At 54.0% G+C, this 19,651-nt stretch overlaps 2 protein-coding genes across 10 annotated transcripts in view; one reads left to right on the forward strand and one right to left on the reverse strand.

Moving 5' to 3' along the window:
• The window catches only part of LOC122547322 (nuclear receptor-binding protein 2-like), a 318,269-nt gene that overhangs the window by 177,813 nt on the left and 120,805 nt on the right, over positions 1-19,651 (forward strand). The window lies entirely within an intron of this gene.
• The window catches only part of LOC122547985 (protein scribble homolog), a 101,063-nt gene that overhangs the window by 15,050 nt on the left and 66,362 nt on the right, over positions 1-19,651 (reverse strand). For 6 of the 9 annotated variants that reach the window (XM_087987743.1, XM_087987739.1, XM_087987738.1 and 3 more), the window contains 4 exons: positions 14,258-14,419; positions 7,724-7,863; positions 4,159-4,196; positions 1,753-1,827 (listed from right to left, as the gene is read on the reverse strand). In XM_087987743.1, coding sequence (XP_087843869.1) covers positions 1,753-1,827; positions 4,159-4,196; positions 7,724-7,863; positions 14,258-14,419 — 415 coding nt within the window. The remainder of the gene's footprint in view (positions 1-1,752; positions 1,828-4,158; positions 4,197-7,723; positions 7,864-14,257; positions 14,420-19,651) is intronic. The other 3 variants (XM_087987740.1, XM_087987744.1, XM_087987742.1) reach the window with 2 other exon arrangements.

The following is a 19,651-nucleotide window of genomic DNA, read 5'->3' on the forward strand; positions in this document are numbered from 1 at the left end:
GGTGGATGGATTAGTAAATTTGCAGATGACACTAAAGTCGGTGGAGTGGTGGACAGTGTGGAAGAATGTTACAGGTTGCAGGGGGACTTGGATAAACTGCAGAATTGGGCTGAGAGGTGGCAAATGGAGTTTAATGCAGCTAAATGTGAGGTGATGCACTTTGGGAAAAATAACAGGAAGGCCAAGTACTGGATCAATGGAAAGATTCTTGGTAGTGTGGATGTGCAGAGGGATCTTGGAGTCCATGTACATAGATCCCTGAAAGTTGCTACCCAGGTGGATAGTGCTGTTAAGAAGGCATACGGTGTGATAGGTTTTATTGGTAGAGGGATTGAGTTTCGGAGCTGCAATATTATGCTGCAACTATACAAAACACTAGAGCGGCCACACTTGGAATATTGTGTGCAGTTCTGGTCCCCATATTTCGGGAAGGATGTGGAAGCATTGGAAAAGGTGCAGAGATTTACCAGGATGTTGCCTGGTCTGGAGGGAAGGTCTTATGAGGAAAGGCTGAGAGACTTGGGTCTGTTCTCATTGGCAAGAAGGCGGCTAAGAGAGGATTTGATGGAGACATACAAGATCATCAGAGCATTACATAGGGTGGACAGTGAAAGCCTTTTCCCGAGGATGATGGTGTCAGCTTGTATGAGGGGACATAACTACAAATTGAGGGGTGACAGATTTAAGACAGCTGTCAGGGGCAGGTTCTTTCCACAGAGTGTGGTAAGGGTGTGGAATGCCCTACCTGCTAATGTAGACAGCTCAGCCACATTAGGGAGATTTAAACAATCCTTAGATAAACACATGGATGATTTTGGGATAGTGTAGGGGATGAGCTGAGAATAGTTCACAGGTCGGCACAACATCAAGGGCTGAAGGGCCTATTCTGCACTGTATTGTTCTATGTTCTGATTCTGTTTCACTGTTTCAAATCTTGTTCCCTGGGCATAGGTAAAACTTAGAATTGGACCATCAGCCCACTGAATCTGGACGATGATGACGAGATGATGATATGATGAGGAGATGAGGATAACAACGGAGGTTTTGGGAACAAGTTATTATGGTTGTGTGTGACAGCACTGCTTCATAGTTTGGGGTGAGGGGGGAACGGGATGCGCAATGGGAACAGAGGCACTGATTGATTTCAAAAAGAAACTAGATAGTAACTCGAGGGAAATAAAACAGCAGCAATGTGGGGAGAAACAGCAGTGTCGCGGGGATGTTGGGGTCTCTCTACAGTGGGCTTGCATGTATCTGATGGACTGAATGGTCTTCTATTGCAGCATAAATACCTTCAATTCTTTGAGAAACAGGGTTTCAAGAATAGACTGTGGTGGGAAAGCACAGGGAACAGTGTTGGAAGCTGGAAAAGAAACGGTTTCTAGTCCCTTTCTGAATTGAAGCAGACAAGTCCCAGTTCTCAGTTAGCACCCAGACAGAAAAGCATCCCAGTTTGATCCTTGGAGCACCTGGAGATGCTGCATTTCAATCCAAGCTCTTTGCACCTGGTCCACAGGATCCCAAAGGGACATAACACCAACAAGCACATGCCAATCTATCTCACAAAAGACAAGAGATCCCTCCACAAAGCAGCCGTGTACAGCAGCAACCCCCTGACCCCACGCCCCCCCACCCCCATTAAGCAGCATGCTCCGATCATGTCACACAGCACACTGGGCAATGCAACAACTGAAGAGACAGTGGGTCCGAAGCACAAAGGCACTGATGGGGCCCACAGCATGCAGCCAGTACCTGGATATCGTAAACTGGTTTAGAAGATGGGATAGCTGCAAACTGTCGGTAATCAAACTTCTTTTCTGACCAGGACTGTAAGGTACAGTAAAGAGGAGTGAGAACAGGATGGAGAAACATCTAAATAAATGCAAAATACTGCAGATGCAGCAATATCCCACATTGCTCTGTCGGTGCTAGATACGTGAAGGATGCAATAACATAGACAGCTATGTCTACAGCCAGACAGAGGCATCCATTTACACATACGCACTCCCACACCACCCCCCCACAATAGGGGAGAGAGCCTCTTCCCAAAACATGATACATTGAACGTAGAACAGTACAGCATAGTACAAACCCTTCAGCCCACAATGTTATGCCAAGCATTTAACTTAATCTAAGAGCACCCCTCAATTTACTGCCGTCCATGTGCTTGTCTAGCAGATGCTGAAATGTTCCTAATGTCTCTGACTCTACTACCACCACTGGCAGTACATTCCACACACCCACCACTCTCTGTGTAAAGAACCTACCTCTGACATCTCCCCGAAACCTTCCTCCAATCACTGTAAAATGATGCCCACTCATGCTAGTCATTTCTGCCCTGGGGAAAAGTCTCTGGCTATCTATTCTATCTCTGCTTCTTATCATTTTGCACGTCTCTATCAAGTCACCTCTCTTCCTCCTCCTCTCCAGCATGAAAAGCCCGAGCTGACTCAACCTTTCTTCATAAGACAAGCCCTCCAGTCCAGGCAGCATCCTGGTAAATCCCCTCTGCAATCTCTCTAAAACATCTACATCCTTCCTCTAATGAGGTGACCAGAACTGGACACAATATTCCAAGTGTGGTCTAACCAGAGTTTTGTAGAGCTACAACAAAACCTCACGACTCAAACTCAATCCCCCTGTTAATGAAAGCCAAAACGCCATATGCCTTCTTAACAACCCTATCCACTTGGGTGGCAACTTTGAGGGATCTATGTACATGGACCCCAACATCCCTCTGTTCCTCCACACTGCCAAGAATCCTGTCTGTATTCAGCATTCAAATTCGACCTTCCAAAATGTATCATTTTGCATTTATCCAGGTTGAACTCCATCTGTCACTTCTCAGCCCAGCTCTGTATCCTGTCAGTGTCTTGTTGTAGCCTGCCACAGCCCTCAACACTATCTACACCACCACCGACCTTTGTGTCATCAGCAAACTCACTAACCCACCCTTTCACTTCTTCATCCAAGTCATTTATAAAAATCACAAAGAGCAGAGGCCCGGGAACAGATCCCTGTGGGACACCACTGGTCACCGAGCTCCAAGCGGAATACTTTCCATCCACGACTACTCGCTGTCTTCTTTCGGCCAGCCAATTCTGTATCCAGACAGCCACATTTCCCTGTATCCCATACCTACTAACTTTCTGAATGAGCCTACTGTGGGGAACCTTATCAAATGCCTCTCTGAAATCCATATTATCACATCCACTGCTTGACCTTCAACCTGTCTCCTCGCATCCTCAAAGAACTCAATAAGGTTTGTGAGATATGACCTGCCCCTCACAAAGCAATACTATCTTTCATCAAACTGTTTTTCCAAATAGTCATAAATCCTATCTCTCAGAATCCTTTCCAGTACATTGCTTACCACAGACATAAGACTGACTGGTCTAATTCCCAGGGATTCCCTTATTCTCTTTCTTGAACAGAGAAACAACATTCATCTCCCTCCAATCAGCCGATATTACTCCCGTGGAGAGTGAGGATGCAAAGATCATCACCAAATGCGCAGAAATCTCATTCCTCGTTTCCCGTAGTAACCTTGGATATATCTGGCCCAGCCCTGGGGACTTATCTATGTTGATGTGTCCCAGAATTTCCAGCGCAACCACTTCCTCATTATCAATCTGTTCAAACCTATTAATCTGGTCCACAGTGTTCTCACTATCAACAATGCCCCTCTCTAGTGAATACTGAAGCAAAAAACTCAATTAGAACCTCCCCTACCTCTTCAGACTTCAGGCACAAGTTCCCCTCCACTATTCCTGATTGGCCCTACCCTCTCACTGATCATTGTCTTATTCCTCATGTACATGTAGAACACCTTTGGGATACATCTGTCAGTTAGACTCAGGAGACACAGAACATCAGGTAAATGGCAGAGATACACGTTGGCGGGGTGTGTGTGAGAGAGAGAGAGAGAGAGGTGGAGGAACCCCCCCATACCCCCACCCGAGTGAGAGGTGCAATGAGAGATAGGGGGCTCCATGGGGTGGAATTGTGGGGGAAGGTCTTGGGGAGGGTAAAGCACTGAGGGCAGGTGGAGGGACAGAGGTGCAGAGTGGCCAGAGAGCCACCCCAATGCTGCAGGAGGAAACAGTCAGTCAGTCATTTTATCATCAACATTTTACTGAACCCTCTGGGTGTACTCACCAGCCTCCCAGGTGATGTGACGCTGCGAGGGCTGTGATCTGGAATACAAACAGTTCAAGAGTTAGTGGGGAATAGTTTACTGACCAGGAGCATGGTGGAATATCCACACCATGGGGCTGGGAATAGCACAGGGATCAGAGCTGGCTCCCTCACTGTTTGTGATATTCAGAAATAATACAGGGGAGGATCAGGAGGGAATGATAAGTCTGTGAATGACAGAATGATTGGCCAGGTGGTTGACAATGAGGAGGAAGGTGTTAGGTTACAGGAGGACAGAAATGGGTTGGTCCGATGGACAGATCAATGTCAGACAAGTTTAAACCCGATAAATGTGAGGGTATGCAATTCAGAAGAAGGAATAAGACAAGAGAGTATTCAATGAATGGCAGGACACGAGGAGGAACTGAGAGATCTTGGGGTGTTTGTGCACAGATCCCTGAAGGCAGCAGGACAGGTTCATAGGGCAGTTTGGAAGGAATACAGGACACTTACCGTTAACAGTCCAAGAATAGATTATAAGAGTAGGGAGGGTCATGTTGGAGCTGCACAGGACTTTGGTTAGATCACAGTTGGAGTACTATGTGCAGTTCGGGTCTCGACACTACAGGAGGGAGGGGGAATGGGGGTGCTGGGAGTGAGCAGGGTGGGGGTGAGGGTGGAGAGTGTGCGGGTTGGGGGTGAGGGTGGGGACGGGGGAGGGAGCGGGGTGGGGACGGGGGAGTGAGCGGGGTGGGGACGGGGGAGTGAGCGGGGTGGGGACGGGGGAGTGAGCGGGGGAGTGAGCGGGGTGGGGACGGGGGAGTGAGCGGGGTGGGGACGGGGGAGTGAGCGGGGTGGGGACGGGGGAGTGAGCGGGGTGGGGACGGGGGAGTGAGCGGGGTGGGGACGGGGGAGTGAGCGGGGTGGGGACGGGGGAGTGAGCGGGGTGGGGACGGGGGAGTGAGCGGGGTGGGGACAGGGGAGTGAGCGGGGTGGGGACAGGGGAGTGAGCGGGGCGGGGGTGGGGGGTGAGCGGGGCGGGGGTGGGGGAGTGAGCTGGGTGGGGACGGGGGAGTGAGCTGGGTGGGGACGGGGGAGTGAGCTGGGTGGGGGACGGGGGAGTGAGCTGGGTGGGGGAGGGGAGTGAGCTGGGTGGGGGAGGGGAGTGAGCTGGGTGGGGACGGGGTAGTGAGCTGGGTGGGGGAGGGGAGTGAGCTGGGTGGGGGTGGGGAGTGAGCTGGGTGGGGGTGGGGAGTGAGCTGGGTGGGGGAGGGGAGTGAGCGGGGTGGAGGAGGGGAGTGAGCTGGGTGGGGGAGGGGAGTGAGCGGGGTGGAGGAGGGGAGTGAGCTGGGTGGGGGAGGGGAGTGAGCGGGGTGGAGGAGGGGAGTGAGCGGGGTGGAGGAGGGGAGTGAGCTGGGTGGGGGAGAGGAGTGAGCTGGGTGGGGGAGAGGAGTGAGCGGGGTGGGGGAGGGGAGTGAGCTGGGTGGGGGAGGGGAGTGAGTGGGGTGGAGGAGGGGAGTGAGCTGGGTGGGGGAGGGGAGTGAGCTGGGTGGGGGTGGTGAGTGAGCTGGGTGGGGGTGGGGAGTGAGCGGGGTGGAGGAGGGGAGTGAGCTGGGTGGGGGAGGGGAGTGAGCTGGGTGGGGGAGGGGAGTGAGCTGGGTGGGGGAGGGGAGTGAGCTGGGTGGGGGAGGGGAGTGAGCTGGGTGGGGGAGGGGAGTGAGCGGGGTGGAGGAGGGGAGTGAGCTGGGTGGGGGAGGGGAGTGAGCGGGGCGGGGGAGGGGAGTGAGCTGGGTGGGGACGGGGTAGTGAGCTGGGTGGGGACGGGGGAGTGAGCTGGGTGGGGACGGGGGAGTGAGCTGGGTGGGGGAGGGGAGTGAGCGGGGCGGGGGAGGGGAGTGAGCGGGGCGGGGGAGGGGAGTGAGCTGGGTGGGGACGGGGGAGTGAGCTGGGTGGGGACGGGGGAGTGAGCTGGGTGGGGACGGGGGAGTGAGCTGGGTGGGGACGGGGGAGTGAGCTGGGTGGGGGAGGGGAGTGAGCTGGGTGGGGGAGGGGAGTGAGCTGGGTGGGGGAGGGGAGTGAGCTGGGTGGGGGTGGGGAGTGAGCTGGGTGGGGGAGGGGAGTGAGCTGGGTGGGGGAGGGGAGTGAGCGGGGTGGAGGAGGGGAGTGAGCTGGGTGGGGGAGGGGAGAGAGCTGAGTGGGGGAGGGGAGTGAGCGGGGTGGAGGAGGGGAGTGAGCTGGGTGGGGGAGAGGAGTGAGCGGGGTGGGGGAGGGGAGTGAGCTGGGTGGGGGAGGGGAGTGAGCGGGGTGGGGGAGGGGAGTGAGCTGGGTGGGGGAGGGGAGTGAGCTGGGTGGGGGAGGGGAGTGAGCTGGGTGGGGGTGGGGAGTGAGCTGGGTGGGGGTGGGGAGTGAGCGGGGTGGAGGAGGGGAGTGAGCTGGGTGGGGGAGGGGAGTGAGCTGGGTGGGGGAGGGGAGTGAGCTGGGTGGGGGAGGGGAGAGAGCTGAGTGGGGGAGGGGAGTGAGCGGGGTGGAGGAGGGGAGTGAGCTGGGTGGGGGAGAGGAGTGAGCGGGGTGGGGGAGGGGAGTGAGCTGGGTGGGGGAGGGGAGTGAGCGGGGTGGGAGGGGAGTGAGCTGGGTGGGGGAGGGAGTGAGCTGGGTGGGGGAGGGGAGTGAGCTGGGTGGGGGGTGGGAGTGAGCTGGGTGGGGGTGGGGAGTGAGCGGGGTGGAGGAGGGGAGTGAGCTGGGTGGGGGAGGGGAGTGAGCTGGGTGGGGGAGGGGAGTGAGCTGGGTGGGGGAGGGGAGTGAGCTGGGTGGGGGAGGGGAGTGAGCGGGGTGGAGGAGGGGAGTGAGCTGGGTGGGGGAGGGGAGTGAGCTGGGTGGGGGAGGGAAGTGAGCTGGGTGGGGGAGGGAGTGAGCTGGGTGGGGGTGGGGAGTGAGCTGGGTGGGGGGAGGGGAGTGAGCTGGGTGAGGGAGGGGAGTGAGCGGGGCGGGGGTGGCGGATGAGCGGGGCGGGGTGGGGGATGAGCGGGCGGGGGTGGGGGATGAGCGGGGCGGGGGTGGGGGATGAGCGGGGCGGGGTGGGGGAGTGAGCGGGGCGGGGGTGGGGGAGTGAGCGGGGGCGGGGGTGGGGGATGAGCGGGGTGGGGAGGGGGAGGGGGAGTGAGCTGGTTGGGGGTGGGGAGTGAGCTGGTTGGGGGTGGGGAGTGAGCGGGGGTGGGGGTGGCGGATGAGCGGGGCGGGGGTGGCGGATGAGCGGGGCGGGGGTGGCGGATGAGCGGGGCGGGGGTGGCGGATGAGCGGGGCGGGGGTGGGGATGAGCGGGGCGGGGGTGGGGGATGAGCGGGGCGGGGGGGGGGGATGAGCGGGGCGGGGTGGGGGGATGAGCGGGGGTGGGGGAGGGGAGTGAGCTGGTTGGGGGTGGGGAGTGAGCTGGGTGGGGGTGGGGAGTGAGCTGGTTGGGGGTGGGGCGTGAGCTGGGTGGGGGTGGGGAGTGAGCTGGGTGGGGTGGGGAGTGAGCTGGGTGGGGGTGGGGAGTGAGCTGGGTGGGGGTGGGGAGTGAGCGGGGGTGGGGGAGTGGGTCTGTACGTACCGTCCAGCGGGGTGGGGGAGGGGGTGGCAGCAGGTGAGGGGGACTCGGAGAGTTGGTCGAGGGGGCTGCGTTTCTTCGGCTCCTTTGATTTGGCGATGACCATTTGTGCTTTCAGTGCATCCTGCTCGAGGGATTTCATCCTGTGGGAGAGAAGGGGACAGCATTAATATCACCACAGGCAGCGAGGGGTAGGGGGTCACAGAAATACCCGTGACTGTGTCACTGAGGGAGCTTACTGTGTGTGTGTGTGTGTGTGTGTGTATGTGTGTGTGAGAGAGACAGAGAGTGTGTGTGAGGGTGCCTGTGTGCGCGCGCACGCGCAGGGGTGTACTCCAATCTCCTCAGCACCATGGGCTATACACCCACTGTGTTCCATCCACACCCAACTCCTGAATGTGATAATACTGACCTTCCCCATGACCTCAACAGCCAAAGCTGTCAAGGCAGAGTCTCTGAACCCAGGCCAAATCAAGTCAAAATGCAGGAGATCACTGCTTTCCCATTTACGACTAATCAGCCCATCTATATCCTGCTCTTATCTCAGGTTAGCCGCCTCACCATTAACCACACCACCATACTTCGTACCATCTACAAACTGACTGATCAACTCGGCTGCTCCCCCCACCCCTGGGGGAAAGGCACAGCCGGTCAGGCAGCATCCGAGGAGCAGGAGAGTCAATGTTTCCAGCATAAGCTCTTCCTGATGAAGAGCTTTTGAGTCCTATCCCTAGCATCTGCAGTCCTCACTTTCTCTTGCTTTCATTTACATGAGGAAAGAGGCAGACTTGATTAGGGAGCTGACAGTGAAGGGACCTCTAGGCGGCAGGGACCATGATATGATAGATTTCCCCCTGCAGTTTGAGAGGGAGAAGCAGGAATCAGATGTAACAGTATTACCACTGAGAGTAACTTACAGAGGCCTGAGGCAGGAGCTGGCCAGAGTGGCTTGGAAGGGGGGTGGGGTGGGGGGTGGCTGAGCAGGGAAGACGGTGAAGCAGCAAGGGCAGGAGTTTCTGGGGATAATTCGGGAGGGACAGCAGAAATACATCCCAAGGAAGGAGGAAGATCCTGACGGGAGGCTGAGGTAACTATGGCTGATATAGGAAGTCAATGACAGCAAGAAAACCAAAGAAAAAGATACGATGTGGTTAAGGTAAGCCGGGGACTGGGAAGCCTTTAAAAACCAGAAGGTAAAATCAGCTTATTGGGATTGTATTATAGGCCCCTTAATAGTCAAAGGGAAATTGAGAAACAAACTTGTAAGGAGATCTCAGCTATCTGTAAGAATAATACGGTAGTTATGGTGGGGGATTTTAACTTTCCAAACATCGACTGGGACTGCCACAGTGTTAAGGGTTTAGATGGACAAGAATTTGTTAAGTAGGTGCACGAAAACCTTCTGATTCAGTATGTGGATGCACTTGCTAGAGAAGGTGCAAAACCTGACCTCCTCTTGGGAAATAAGGCAGGGCAGGTGACTGAGGTGTCAGTGGGGGAGCAACTTGGGGCCAGCGACCATAATTCTTTTAGATTTAAAATCATGATAGAAAAGGATAGACCAGATCTAACAGTTGAAGTTCTAAATTGGAGGAAGGCCAATTTCGACGGTATTAGGCAAGAACTTTTGAAAGCTGATTGGGGGCAGATGTTCGCAGGTAAAGGGACGGCTGGAAAATGGGAAGCCTTCAGAAATTAGATAACAAGAATCCAGAAAAAGTATATTCCTGTCAGGGTGAAAGGAAAGGCTGGTAGGTATAGGGAATGCTGGATGACTAAAGAAATTGAGGGTTTGGTTAAGAAAAGGAATAAAGCATATGTCAGACAGGAGAGTCTAGTGCACCTAACGATGTTTTGGGCATAAGCCCCGATTGAAGGGCTTATGCCTGAAACGTCGATTCTCCTGCTCCTCAGTTGCTGCCTGACCTGCTGCGCTGTTCCAGCACCACACTCTCAACTCTGATCTCCAGCATCTGCAGTCCTCATCTTCTCCTATAGACAGGATTGATCGAGTGAATCCTTAGAGGAGTATAAAGGCAGTAGGAGTATACTTAAGAGGGAAATCAGGAGGGCAAAAAGTGGATATGAGATAGCTTTGGAAAACAGAGTTAAGGAGAATCCAAAGGGTTTTTACAAATACATTAAGGAGAAAAGGGTAACTAGGGAGAGAATAGGGCCCCTCAAAGATCAGCAAGGCGGCCTTTGTGTGGAGCCACAGGAGATGGGGGAGATACTAAACGAGTATTTTGCATCAGTGTTTACTGTGGAAAAGGACTTGGAAAATATAGAATGTGGGGAAATAGATGGTGACATCTTGAAAAATATCCATATTACAGAGGAGAAAGTGCTGGATGTCTTGAAACGCATAAAAATGGATAAATCCCCAGGACCTGATCAGGTGTACCCGAGAACTCTGTGGGAAGCTAGAGAAGTGATTGCTGGGCCTCTTGCTGAGATATTTGCATCATCGATAGTCACAGGTGAGGTGCCAGAAGACTGGAGGTTGGCTAACGTGTACATCGCTATGACTGTATGTAACCAAAAAACCAATAAGGGGTGAATAAGATTAAATTTGAGAGTGAGCTAGCTAGCATAATAAAAGAAAGCCAAGAGATTTTTTTGAAGATATCTAAAAGGTAAGAGAGGCAAGAGTGGACATGGGACTGCTGGAAGCCGAGGTAGTAATGGGGAAGAGAGAAATGGCAGAGGAACTGAGCCAGTACGTTGCTTCAGTTTTCACGGTGGAAGACCCCAGCAACACACCAGAACTTCAAGAGAATCAGAGGGGCACAGGCCATCACTAAGGAGTTCCCGGGGTTCTGAACGAGAAAGCTGAGGAGATTGGAGAGACATTGGTGTGATCTTTCAGGAATCACGAGTCAGGGATGGTCCCAGAGGAAACTGGGAAAGGGCTAATGCAACACCCCTGTGTAAGAAGGGAGGGAGGCAGGAGACAGGAAACTATAGGCCGGTTAGCCTGAGCTCGATCATTGGGAAGATTTTAAAGTCCATTATTAAGGACGAGATTGTGGAGTATTTGGAAGTGTAACAGAATGCTAAGAGGCATTTACAATTTTGAGGGGTTTTGACAGAACAGTTCAGGGGAAACTGTTTCCTTTTATCGATGAGCTGATAATCAGCAATCACAGATTTAAAATAATGCACTAAAACCATGGAAAAGAACAGTTGGTAATATCTGGAAAGTACCTGCTGAAATGCTGCCTGAAGAGAGCTTTCAAAAGGCAATTAGACACGAAAGTGACAACATCCTGGGTTTTGGGACAAACTTGAGCAATTCTTCTGGAGTCAGCAGAGTATGATAGGCTACAGGGTCTTCAGTTGTGTTTTATTAACGTGAATAAGGTACAGTGATCAATACAGACTGGATCAAGTCAAATGATCTCCGATGAGGTAATGGAGTGTGTCAATGAAGGTACAGTAATAGACATATACTTATTCCATAAAGTACCAGAAAACAGATGTATTTATAATATAGAAGCACATGGTTTTAAAGGGACTGTGATAACTTGTTTGGTTTGATGCATTAATAACATGCAGGAATCACTAGCTTGGCCAGCAGCATGTATTGTCCATTTTGGAAGCAGCCAGTGGTGAGATATGTCTGCACTGCATTGCTGTTGGGCTGGGAATGATCTCATTGTTAATGAATGGGCGGCAGGACGCAGAGCGAAGCAGATCCTTCCTTTTGACTCAGGGTATATGCAACTGGACCCCCCCCCCCCCCCCCCCCCCCCCCCAAAGTGGCCACTACTGGGATTTATGCTATGACCATACCAGGTCCTTAGCTCAGATTAAAACATCAAGATAAAAGTAAATTACTGCGGATGCTGGAATCTGAAACCAAAAGAGAAAATGCTGGAAAATCTCAGCAGGTCTGGCAGCATCTGTAAGGAGAGAAAAGAGCTGACGTTTCGAGTGTAACTGTCAAAGCTTTGACAAAGGGTCAGTTAGACTCAAAAGGTCAGCTCTTTTCTCTCCTTACAGATGCTGCCAGACCTGCTGAGATTTTACAGCATTTTCTCTTTTGGTTTAAAACATCCAGAACTGTGGATGCTGGAAACCTAAAAACAAAACTCAAGTTATGGGAAAAACTCAGCAGGCCTGACAGCATCTGGACAACGAAAGCAGAATCAACCTTTCAGACCCAGTGACCCTTCTTCACAGGGTGAACAACTGGTTCTACACCTCGGCACTACATCGTGGGCCAAACAGCCTGTTCTGTGCTGCACTTTTCTATTAACTCTGCTTTCTCTCCACAGAAGCTGCCAGGCCTGCTGAGTTTCTCTAGCAATTTGTGCTTTAATTCCTCATATAACATGTGAGGAGCAAGAGGATGGTTAGAGTGAGGGTGGGGCTGATCAGGGAGAGTGGAGGGAACTTATGCCTGGAGTCAGAGGAGGTAGGGGAGGTTCTTAATGAATACTTTGCTTCAGTATTCACCACCGAGAAGGACCTTGGTGTTTCTGAGGACAGCGTGAAACAGGCTGATAGGCTCAAACAGGTTGATGTTAAGGAGGTGGATGTGCTGAACATTTTGAAAAGCATAAGGATAGAAAAATACCCTTTGACCAGGCGGGATATATCGGAGGTTATTACAGAAAGTGCCGGAACAGATCGCTGCAGCTTTGGCGATGATCTTTGCGTCCTCACTGTCCACTGGAGTAGTGCCAGATGATTGGAGGGTGGCAAATGTTATACCCCTGTTCAAGAAAGGGAATAGGGATAATCCTGGGAATTACAGACCAGTCAGACTTACATCTGTGGTAGGGAAAGTATTGGAGAGGATTCTGAGAGACAGGATCTATGATTACTTGGAAAACCATAGTTTGATTAGAGATAGTCAGCATGGCTCTGTGAGGGACAGATCATGCCTCACAATCCTTACTGAATTCTCCGAGGATGTGACAAAACACATTGATGAAGGTAGAGCAGTGGATGTGGTGTACGTGGAGTTTAGCAAGGTATTTAGATTAGATTACATTACAGTGTGGAAACAGGCCCTTCGGCCCAACAAGTCGGCCCGCCGAAGCGCAACCCACCCATACCCCTACATTTACACCTTACCTAACACTACGGGCAATTTAGCATGGCCAATTCACCTGACCTGCACATCTTTGGACTGTGGGAGGAAACTGGAGCACCCGAAGGAAACCCAAGCAGACACGGGGAGAACGTGCAAACTCCACACAGTCAGTCGCCTGAGGCAGGAATTGAACCCGGCTCTCCGGCACTGAGGCAGCAGTGCTAACCACTGATAAGATTCTCCATGGTAGGCTCATTCACAAAGTAAGGAAGCATGGGATACAGGGAAACCTGTCTGTCTGGATACAGAATCGGCAGGCCCATAGAAGACAGAGGGTGGTGGTAGATGGAAAGTATTCAGCCTGGAGCTCGGTGACCAGTGGTGTTCCACAGGGATCGGTTCTGGGACCTCTGCTCTTTGTGATTTTATAACTGACCTGATGAGGAAGTGGAAGGGTGGGTTAGTAAGTTTGCCGATGACATGAAGATTGGGGGAGTGGTGGATAGTGTGGGGGGATGTTGTAGGTTGCAATGGGACATTGACAGGATACAGAGCTGGGCTGATAAGTGGCAGATGGAGTTCAACCTGGGAAAAGTATGAAGTGATTCACTTTGGAAGGTGGAATTTGAATACAGATTCCAGGGTTAAAGGCAGGATTCTTGGCAGTGTGGAGGAACAGAGGGATCTTGGGGTATATGGTGTGTTGGCTTTTATTAACAGGGGGATTGAGTTTAAGAGCTGTAAGGTTATGCTGCAGCTCTATAAAGCCCTGGTTAGACCACACTTGGAATATTGTGTTCAGTTCTGGTCGCCTCATTATGTGGAAGTTTTAGAGAGGGTGCAGAGGAGATTTCCCAGGAAGCTGCCTGAACTGGAGGGTGTGTCTTATGGTGAAAGGTTGAGGGTGCTAGAGCTTTTCTCATTGGAGTGAAGGAGGATGAGAGGTGACTCGATAGAGGTGTACAAGACGATGAGAGGTTTATTTCTTTAATTGGATTTAAATTTCCCAATTGACCTGATGGCATCTGAACGCATGTCTTAGATAATTCACCCAGGCTGCTGGATTACTAGGTGGACTGATATTAGCACACCAATGAGAGCTGGATTTAGAACCTGCCAGTTAATCTGCTCCATGGACTCACCAATCCCTTTAATGTCCGAACATCATTCCAGATCTCCATAGCCTTTCAGTCTCTTACCCATTCCTGCTCTTACCCACCCAGTCCATCATTCCAATATTGTCAGCTCCCATGGGTCTGTCACTCACTAAGCCTTGCTTTCCTTCTAACTCTGTGAGCAAGTGTTGGGTCTGTTCTCCGGATTGTTTCACTCAGTTTTCCCTGTGAGATGCACTGAGGCATGAGACGAGGTTAGAAGCTGCTCTCACAGTGAGGTTCTGCAGGTGACTGGTTGGGGTTGGGGTTGGGGTTGGGGTTGGGGGTGGGGGTTAGGAATGTGGCTGGAAGTTCAGCATGCAGCATGCAGCTTCACACCTGACGGCAGTGGACAGGGGCTCTTGCCTGACCAGTGGAAGCGGTTTGAGACGGGAGCCCTGACCTAGGCTCAGTCCGTCAGCTGCCCGCTGCAGGGACCGGTAAAGACGGTGAGCCCGCTCCTGCTCGTACTGCCTGAGATCATCCTCCAGGGCTTGGTGCCTGAGCCGGAAGAAATGTAGGCCAAGGACAGAGGGACAGAAGCAGAAAGGGAAAACCCCGAGAGGTACATGGAAGGAAAGAGAAAAGGAAAGAATTAACAAGATTGAAGTGAGGAGTGATGATGACAATCAGATAGCTCAGTGCTTCACCCAGACTCATGAAAACAACTGCATACAGCATTCGGACTCCCTCCCAACTATTCCACAATATTCCAATGATGAATCCCTGCTATGATATACCAGATTAGAACAGCAGCAAACCCACACATACAACAGAGACACACACTGACTCTCTCTGGGATATGGGCTCTCTCTCTCTCTCACACACACACTGACTCTCCCTGGGGTACGGGCTCTCCCTCTCTCTCTCACACACACACTGACTCTCCCTGGGGTACGGGCTCTCTCTCTCTCTCTCACACACACACTGACTCTCCCTGGGGTACGGGCTCTCTCTCTCTCTCTCACACACACACACACTGACTCTCTCTGGGATATGGGCTCTCTCTCTCTCTCACACACACACTGACTCTCCCTGGGGTACGGGCTCTCTCTCTCTCTCTCACACACACACACTGACTCTCTCTGGGATATGGGCTCTCTCTCTCTCTCACACACACACTGACTCTCCCTGGGGTACGGGCTCTCTCTCTCTCTCACACACACACACTGACTCTCCCTGGGGTACGGGCTCTCTCTCACACACACACTGACTCTCCCTGGGGTACGGGCTCTCTCTCACACACACACTGACTCTCCCTGGGGTACGGGCTCTCTCTCTCTCTCTCACACACACACTGACTCTCCCTGGGGTACGGGCTCTCTCTCTCACACACACACTGACTCTCCCTGGGGTATGGGCTCTCTCTCTCTCACACACACACACACTGACTCTCCCTGGGGTACGGGCTCTCTCTCTCACACACACTGACTCTCCCTGGGGTACGGGCTCTCTCTCTCTCTCACACACTGACTCTCTCTGGGGTACGGGCTCTCTCTCTCACACACACACTGACTCTCCCTGGGGTACGGGCTCTCTCTCACACACACGCACTGACTCTCCCTGGGGTACGGGCTCTCTCTCACACACACGCACTGACTCTCCCTGGGGTACGGGCTCTCTCTCTCTCTCACACACACGCACTGACTCTCCCTGGGGTACGGGCTCTCTCTCTCTCTCTCTCACACACACACACTGACTCTCCCTGGGGTACGGGCTCTCTCTCTCTCTCACACACACGCACTGACTCTCCCTGGGGTACGGGCTCTCTCTCTCTCTCTCTCACACACACACACTGACTCTCCCTGGGGTACGGGCTCTCTCTCTCTCTCACACACACGCACTGACTCTCCCTGGGGTACGGGCTCTCTCTCTCTCTCACACACACGCACTGACTCTCCCTGGGGTACGGGCTCTCTCTCTCTCTCTCACACACACACACTGACTCTCCCTGGGGTACGGGCTCTCTCTCTCACACACACACATTGACTCTCTCTGGGGTACGGGCTCTCTCTCACACACACACACACACAGACTCTCCCTGGGGTACGGGCTCTCTCTCTCTCTCTCTCACACACACACAGACTCTCTCTGGGGTACGGGCTCTCTCACACACACTGACTCTCCCTGGGGTACGGGCTCTCTCTCACACACACACACACACACACACAGACTCTCTCTGGGGTACGGGCTCTCTCACACACACTGACTCTCCCTGGGGTACGGGCTCTCTCTCTCACACACACACGCACAGACTCTCCCTGGGGTATGGGCTCTCTCTCTCTCACACACACGCACAGACTCTCCCTGGGGTACGGGCTCTCTCTCTCTCACACACACACACTGACTCTCCCTGGGGTACGGGCTCTCTCTCACACACACACTGACTCTCCCTGGGGTACGGGCTCTCTCTCTCTCTCTCACACACACACTGACTCTCCCTGGGGTACGGGCTCTCTCTCACACACACACTGACTCTCCCTGGGGTATGGGCTCTCTCTCTCTCACACACACACACACTGACTCTCCCTGGGGTACGGGCTCTCTCTCTCACACACACTGACTCTCCCTGGGGTACGGGCTCTCTCTCTCTCTCACACACTGACTCTCTCTGGGGTACGGGCTCTCTCTCTCACACACACACTGACTCTCCCTGGGGTACGGGCTCTCTCTCACACACACGCACTGACTCTCCCTGGGGTACGGGCTCTCTCTCACACACACGCACTGACTCTCCCTGGGGTACGGGCTCTCTCTCTCTCTCACACACACGCACTGACTCTCCCTGGGGTACGGGCTCTCTCTCTCTCTCTCTCTCACACACACACACTGACTCTCCCTGGGGTACGGGCTCTCTCTCTCTCTCACACACACGCACTGACTCTCCCTGGGGTACGGGCTCTCTCTCTCTCTCTCTCACACACACACACTGACTCTCCCTGGGGTACGGGCTCTCTCTCTCTCTCACACACACGCACTGACTCTCCCTGGGGTACGGGCTCTCTCTCTCTCTCACACACACGCACTGACTCTCCCTGGGGTACGGGCTCTCTCTCTCTCTCTCACACACACACACTGACTCTCCCTGGGGTACGGGCTCTCTCTCTCACACACACACATTGACTCTCTCTGGGGTACGGGCTCTCTCTCACACACACACACACACAGACTCTCCCTGGGGTACGGGCTCTCTCTCTCTCTCTCTCACACACACACAGACTCTCTCTGGGGTACGGGCTCTCTCACACACACTGACTCTCCCTGGGGTACGGGCTCTCTCTCACACACACACACACACACACACAGACTCTCTCTGGGGTACGGGCTCTCTCACACACACTGACTCTCCCTGGGGTACGGGCTCTCTCTCTCACACACACACGCACAGACTCTCCCTGGGGTATGGGCTCTCTCTCTCACACACACGCACAGACTCTCCCTGGGGTACGGGCTCTCTCTCTCTCACACACACACACTGACTCTCTCTGGGGTACGGGCTCTCTCTCTCTCACACACACTGACTCTCCCTGGGGTACGGACTCTCTCTCTCACACACACGCACAGACTCTCCCTGGGGTACGGGCTCTCTCTCACACACACACTGACTCTCCCTGGGGAATGGGCTCTCTCTCTCACACACACTGACTCTCCCTGGGGTACGGGCTCTCTCTCACACACACACACTGACTCTCCCTGGGGTACGGGCTCTCTCTCTCACACACACTGACTCTCCCTGGGGTACGGGCTCTCTCTCACACACACACTGACTCCCTCTGGGGTACGGGCTCTCTCTCTCTCTCACACACACACACTCTCTCTGGGGTACGGGCTCTCTCTCTCTCACACACACTGACTCTCTCTGGGGTACGGGCTCTCTCTCACACACACACTGACTCTCCCTGGGGTACGGGCTCTCTCTCACACACACACACAGACTCTCCCTGGGGTACGGGCTCTCTCTCTCACACACACGCACAGACTCTCCCTGGGGTATGGGCTCTCTCTCTCTCTCACACACTGACTCTCCCTGGGGTACGGGATCTCTCTCACACACACACTGACTCTCCCTGGGGTACGGGCTCTCTCTCACACACACACAGACTCTCCCTGGGGTACGGGCTCTCTCTCACACACACACACAGACTCTCTCTGGGGTATGGGCTCTCTCTCTCACACACACGCACAGACTCTCCCTGGGGTACGGGCTCTCTCTCTCTCACACACACTGACTCTCCCTGGGGTACGGGCTCTCTCTCACACACACGCACAGACTCTCCCTGGGGTACGGGCTCTCTCTCTCTCTCACACACACACTGACTCTCCCTGGGGTACGGGCTCTCTCTCACACACACACACAGACTCTCCCTGGGGTACGGGCTCTCTCTCTCTCACACACACTGACTCTCCCTGGGGTACGGGCTCTCTCTCTCTCTCACACACACTGACTCTCCCTGGGGTATGGGCTCTCTCTCTCACACACACTGACTCTCCCTGGGGTACGGGCTCTCTCTCTCTCTCACACACACTGACTCTCCCTGGGGTACGCGCTCTCTCTCACACACACACTGACTCTCCCTGGGGTACGGGCTCTCTCTCTCTCTCACACACACACAGACTCTCCCTGGGGTACGGGCTCTCTCTCTCTCACACACGCACAGACTCTCCCTGGGGTACGGGCTCTCTCTCTCTCACACACACACACTGACTCTCTCTGGGGTACGGGCTCTCTCTCTCTCACACACACTGACTCTCCCTGGGGTACGGACTCTCTCTCTCACACACACGCACAGACTCTCCCTGGGGTACGGGCTCTCTCTCACACACACACTGACTCTCCCTGGGGTATGGGCTCTCTCTCTCACACACACTGACTCTCCCTGGGGTACGGGCTCACACACACACACAGACTCTCCCTGGGGTACGGACTCTCCCTCTCACACCCACACTGACTCTCTCTGGGGTACGAGCTCTCTCTGTCACACACACACTGACTCTCCCTGGGGTACGAGCTCTCTCTGTCACGCACACACTCTCTCTCTGGGGTACGGGCTCTTTCTCTCTCACACACACTGACTCTCCCTGGGGTACAGGCTCTCTCTCACACACACACTCTCTCTCTCTGGGGTACGGACTCTCTCTCTCACACACACACTGACTCTCTCTGGGGTACGGGCTCTCTCTCTCATATACACACAGACTCTCCCTGGGGTACGGGCTCACACACTCACACACACAGACTCTCCCTGGGGTGCGGGCTCTCTCACACACTGACTCTCTCTGGGGTACGGACTCTCTCTCTATCACACACATTGACTCTCCCTGGGGTACGGACTCTCTCTCTCTCACACACACTGACTCTCCCTGGGGTACAGGCTCTCTCTCACACACACACTCTCTCTGGGGTACGGGCTCTCTCTCTCTCACACACACTGACTCTCCCTGGGGTACGGACTCTCTCTCTCTCACACACACTGACTCTCCCTGGGGTACGGGCTCTCTCTCACACACACGCACAGACTCTCCCTGGGGTACGGGCTCTCTCTCTCTCACACACAGACTCTCCCTGGGGTACGGGCTCTCTCTCTCACACACACACACACACTCTCTCCCTGGGGTACGGACTCTCTCTCTCTCGCACACACACACTCTCCCTGGGGTACGGGCTCTCTCTCTCGCACACACACACTCTCCCTGGGGTACAGGCTCTCTCTCACACACACACTCTCTCTCTCT

This window comes from Chiloscyllium plagiosum, unplaced genomic scaffold (genome assembly GCF_037043375.1).
Source record: "Chiloscyllium plagiosum isolate Xiang-an unplaced genomic scaffold, Cpla_swu_hap1 HiC_scaffold_5, whole genome shotgun sequence".
NCBI lineage: Eukaryota > Metazoa > Chordata > Chondrichthyes > Orectolobiformes > Hemiscylliidae > Chiloscyllium > Chiloscyllium plagiosum.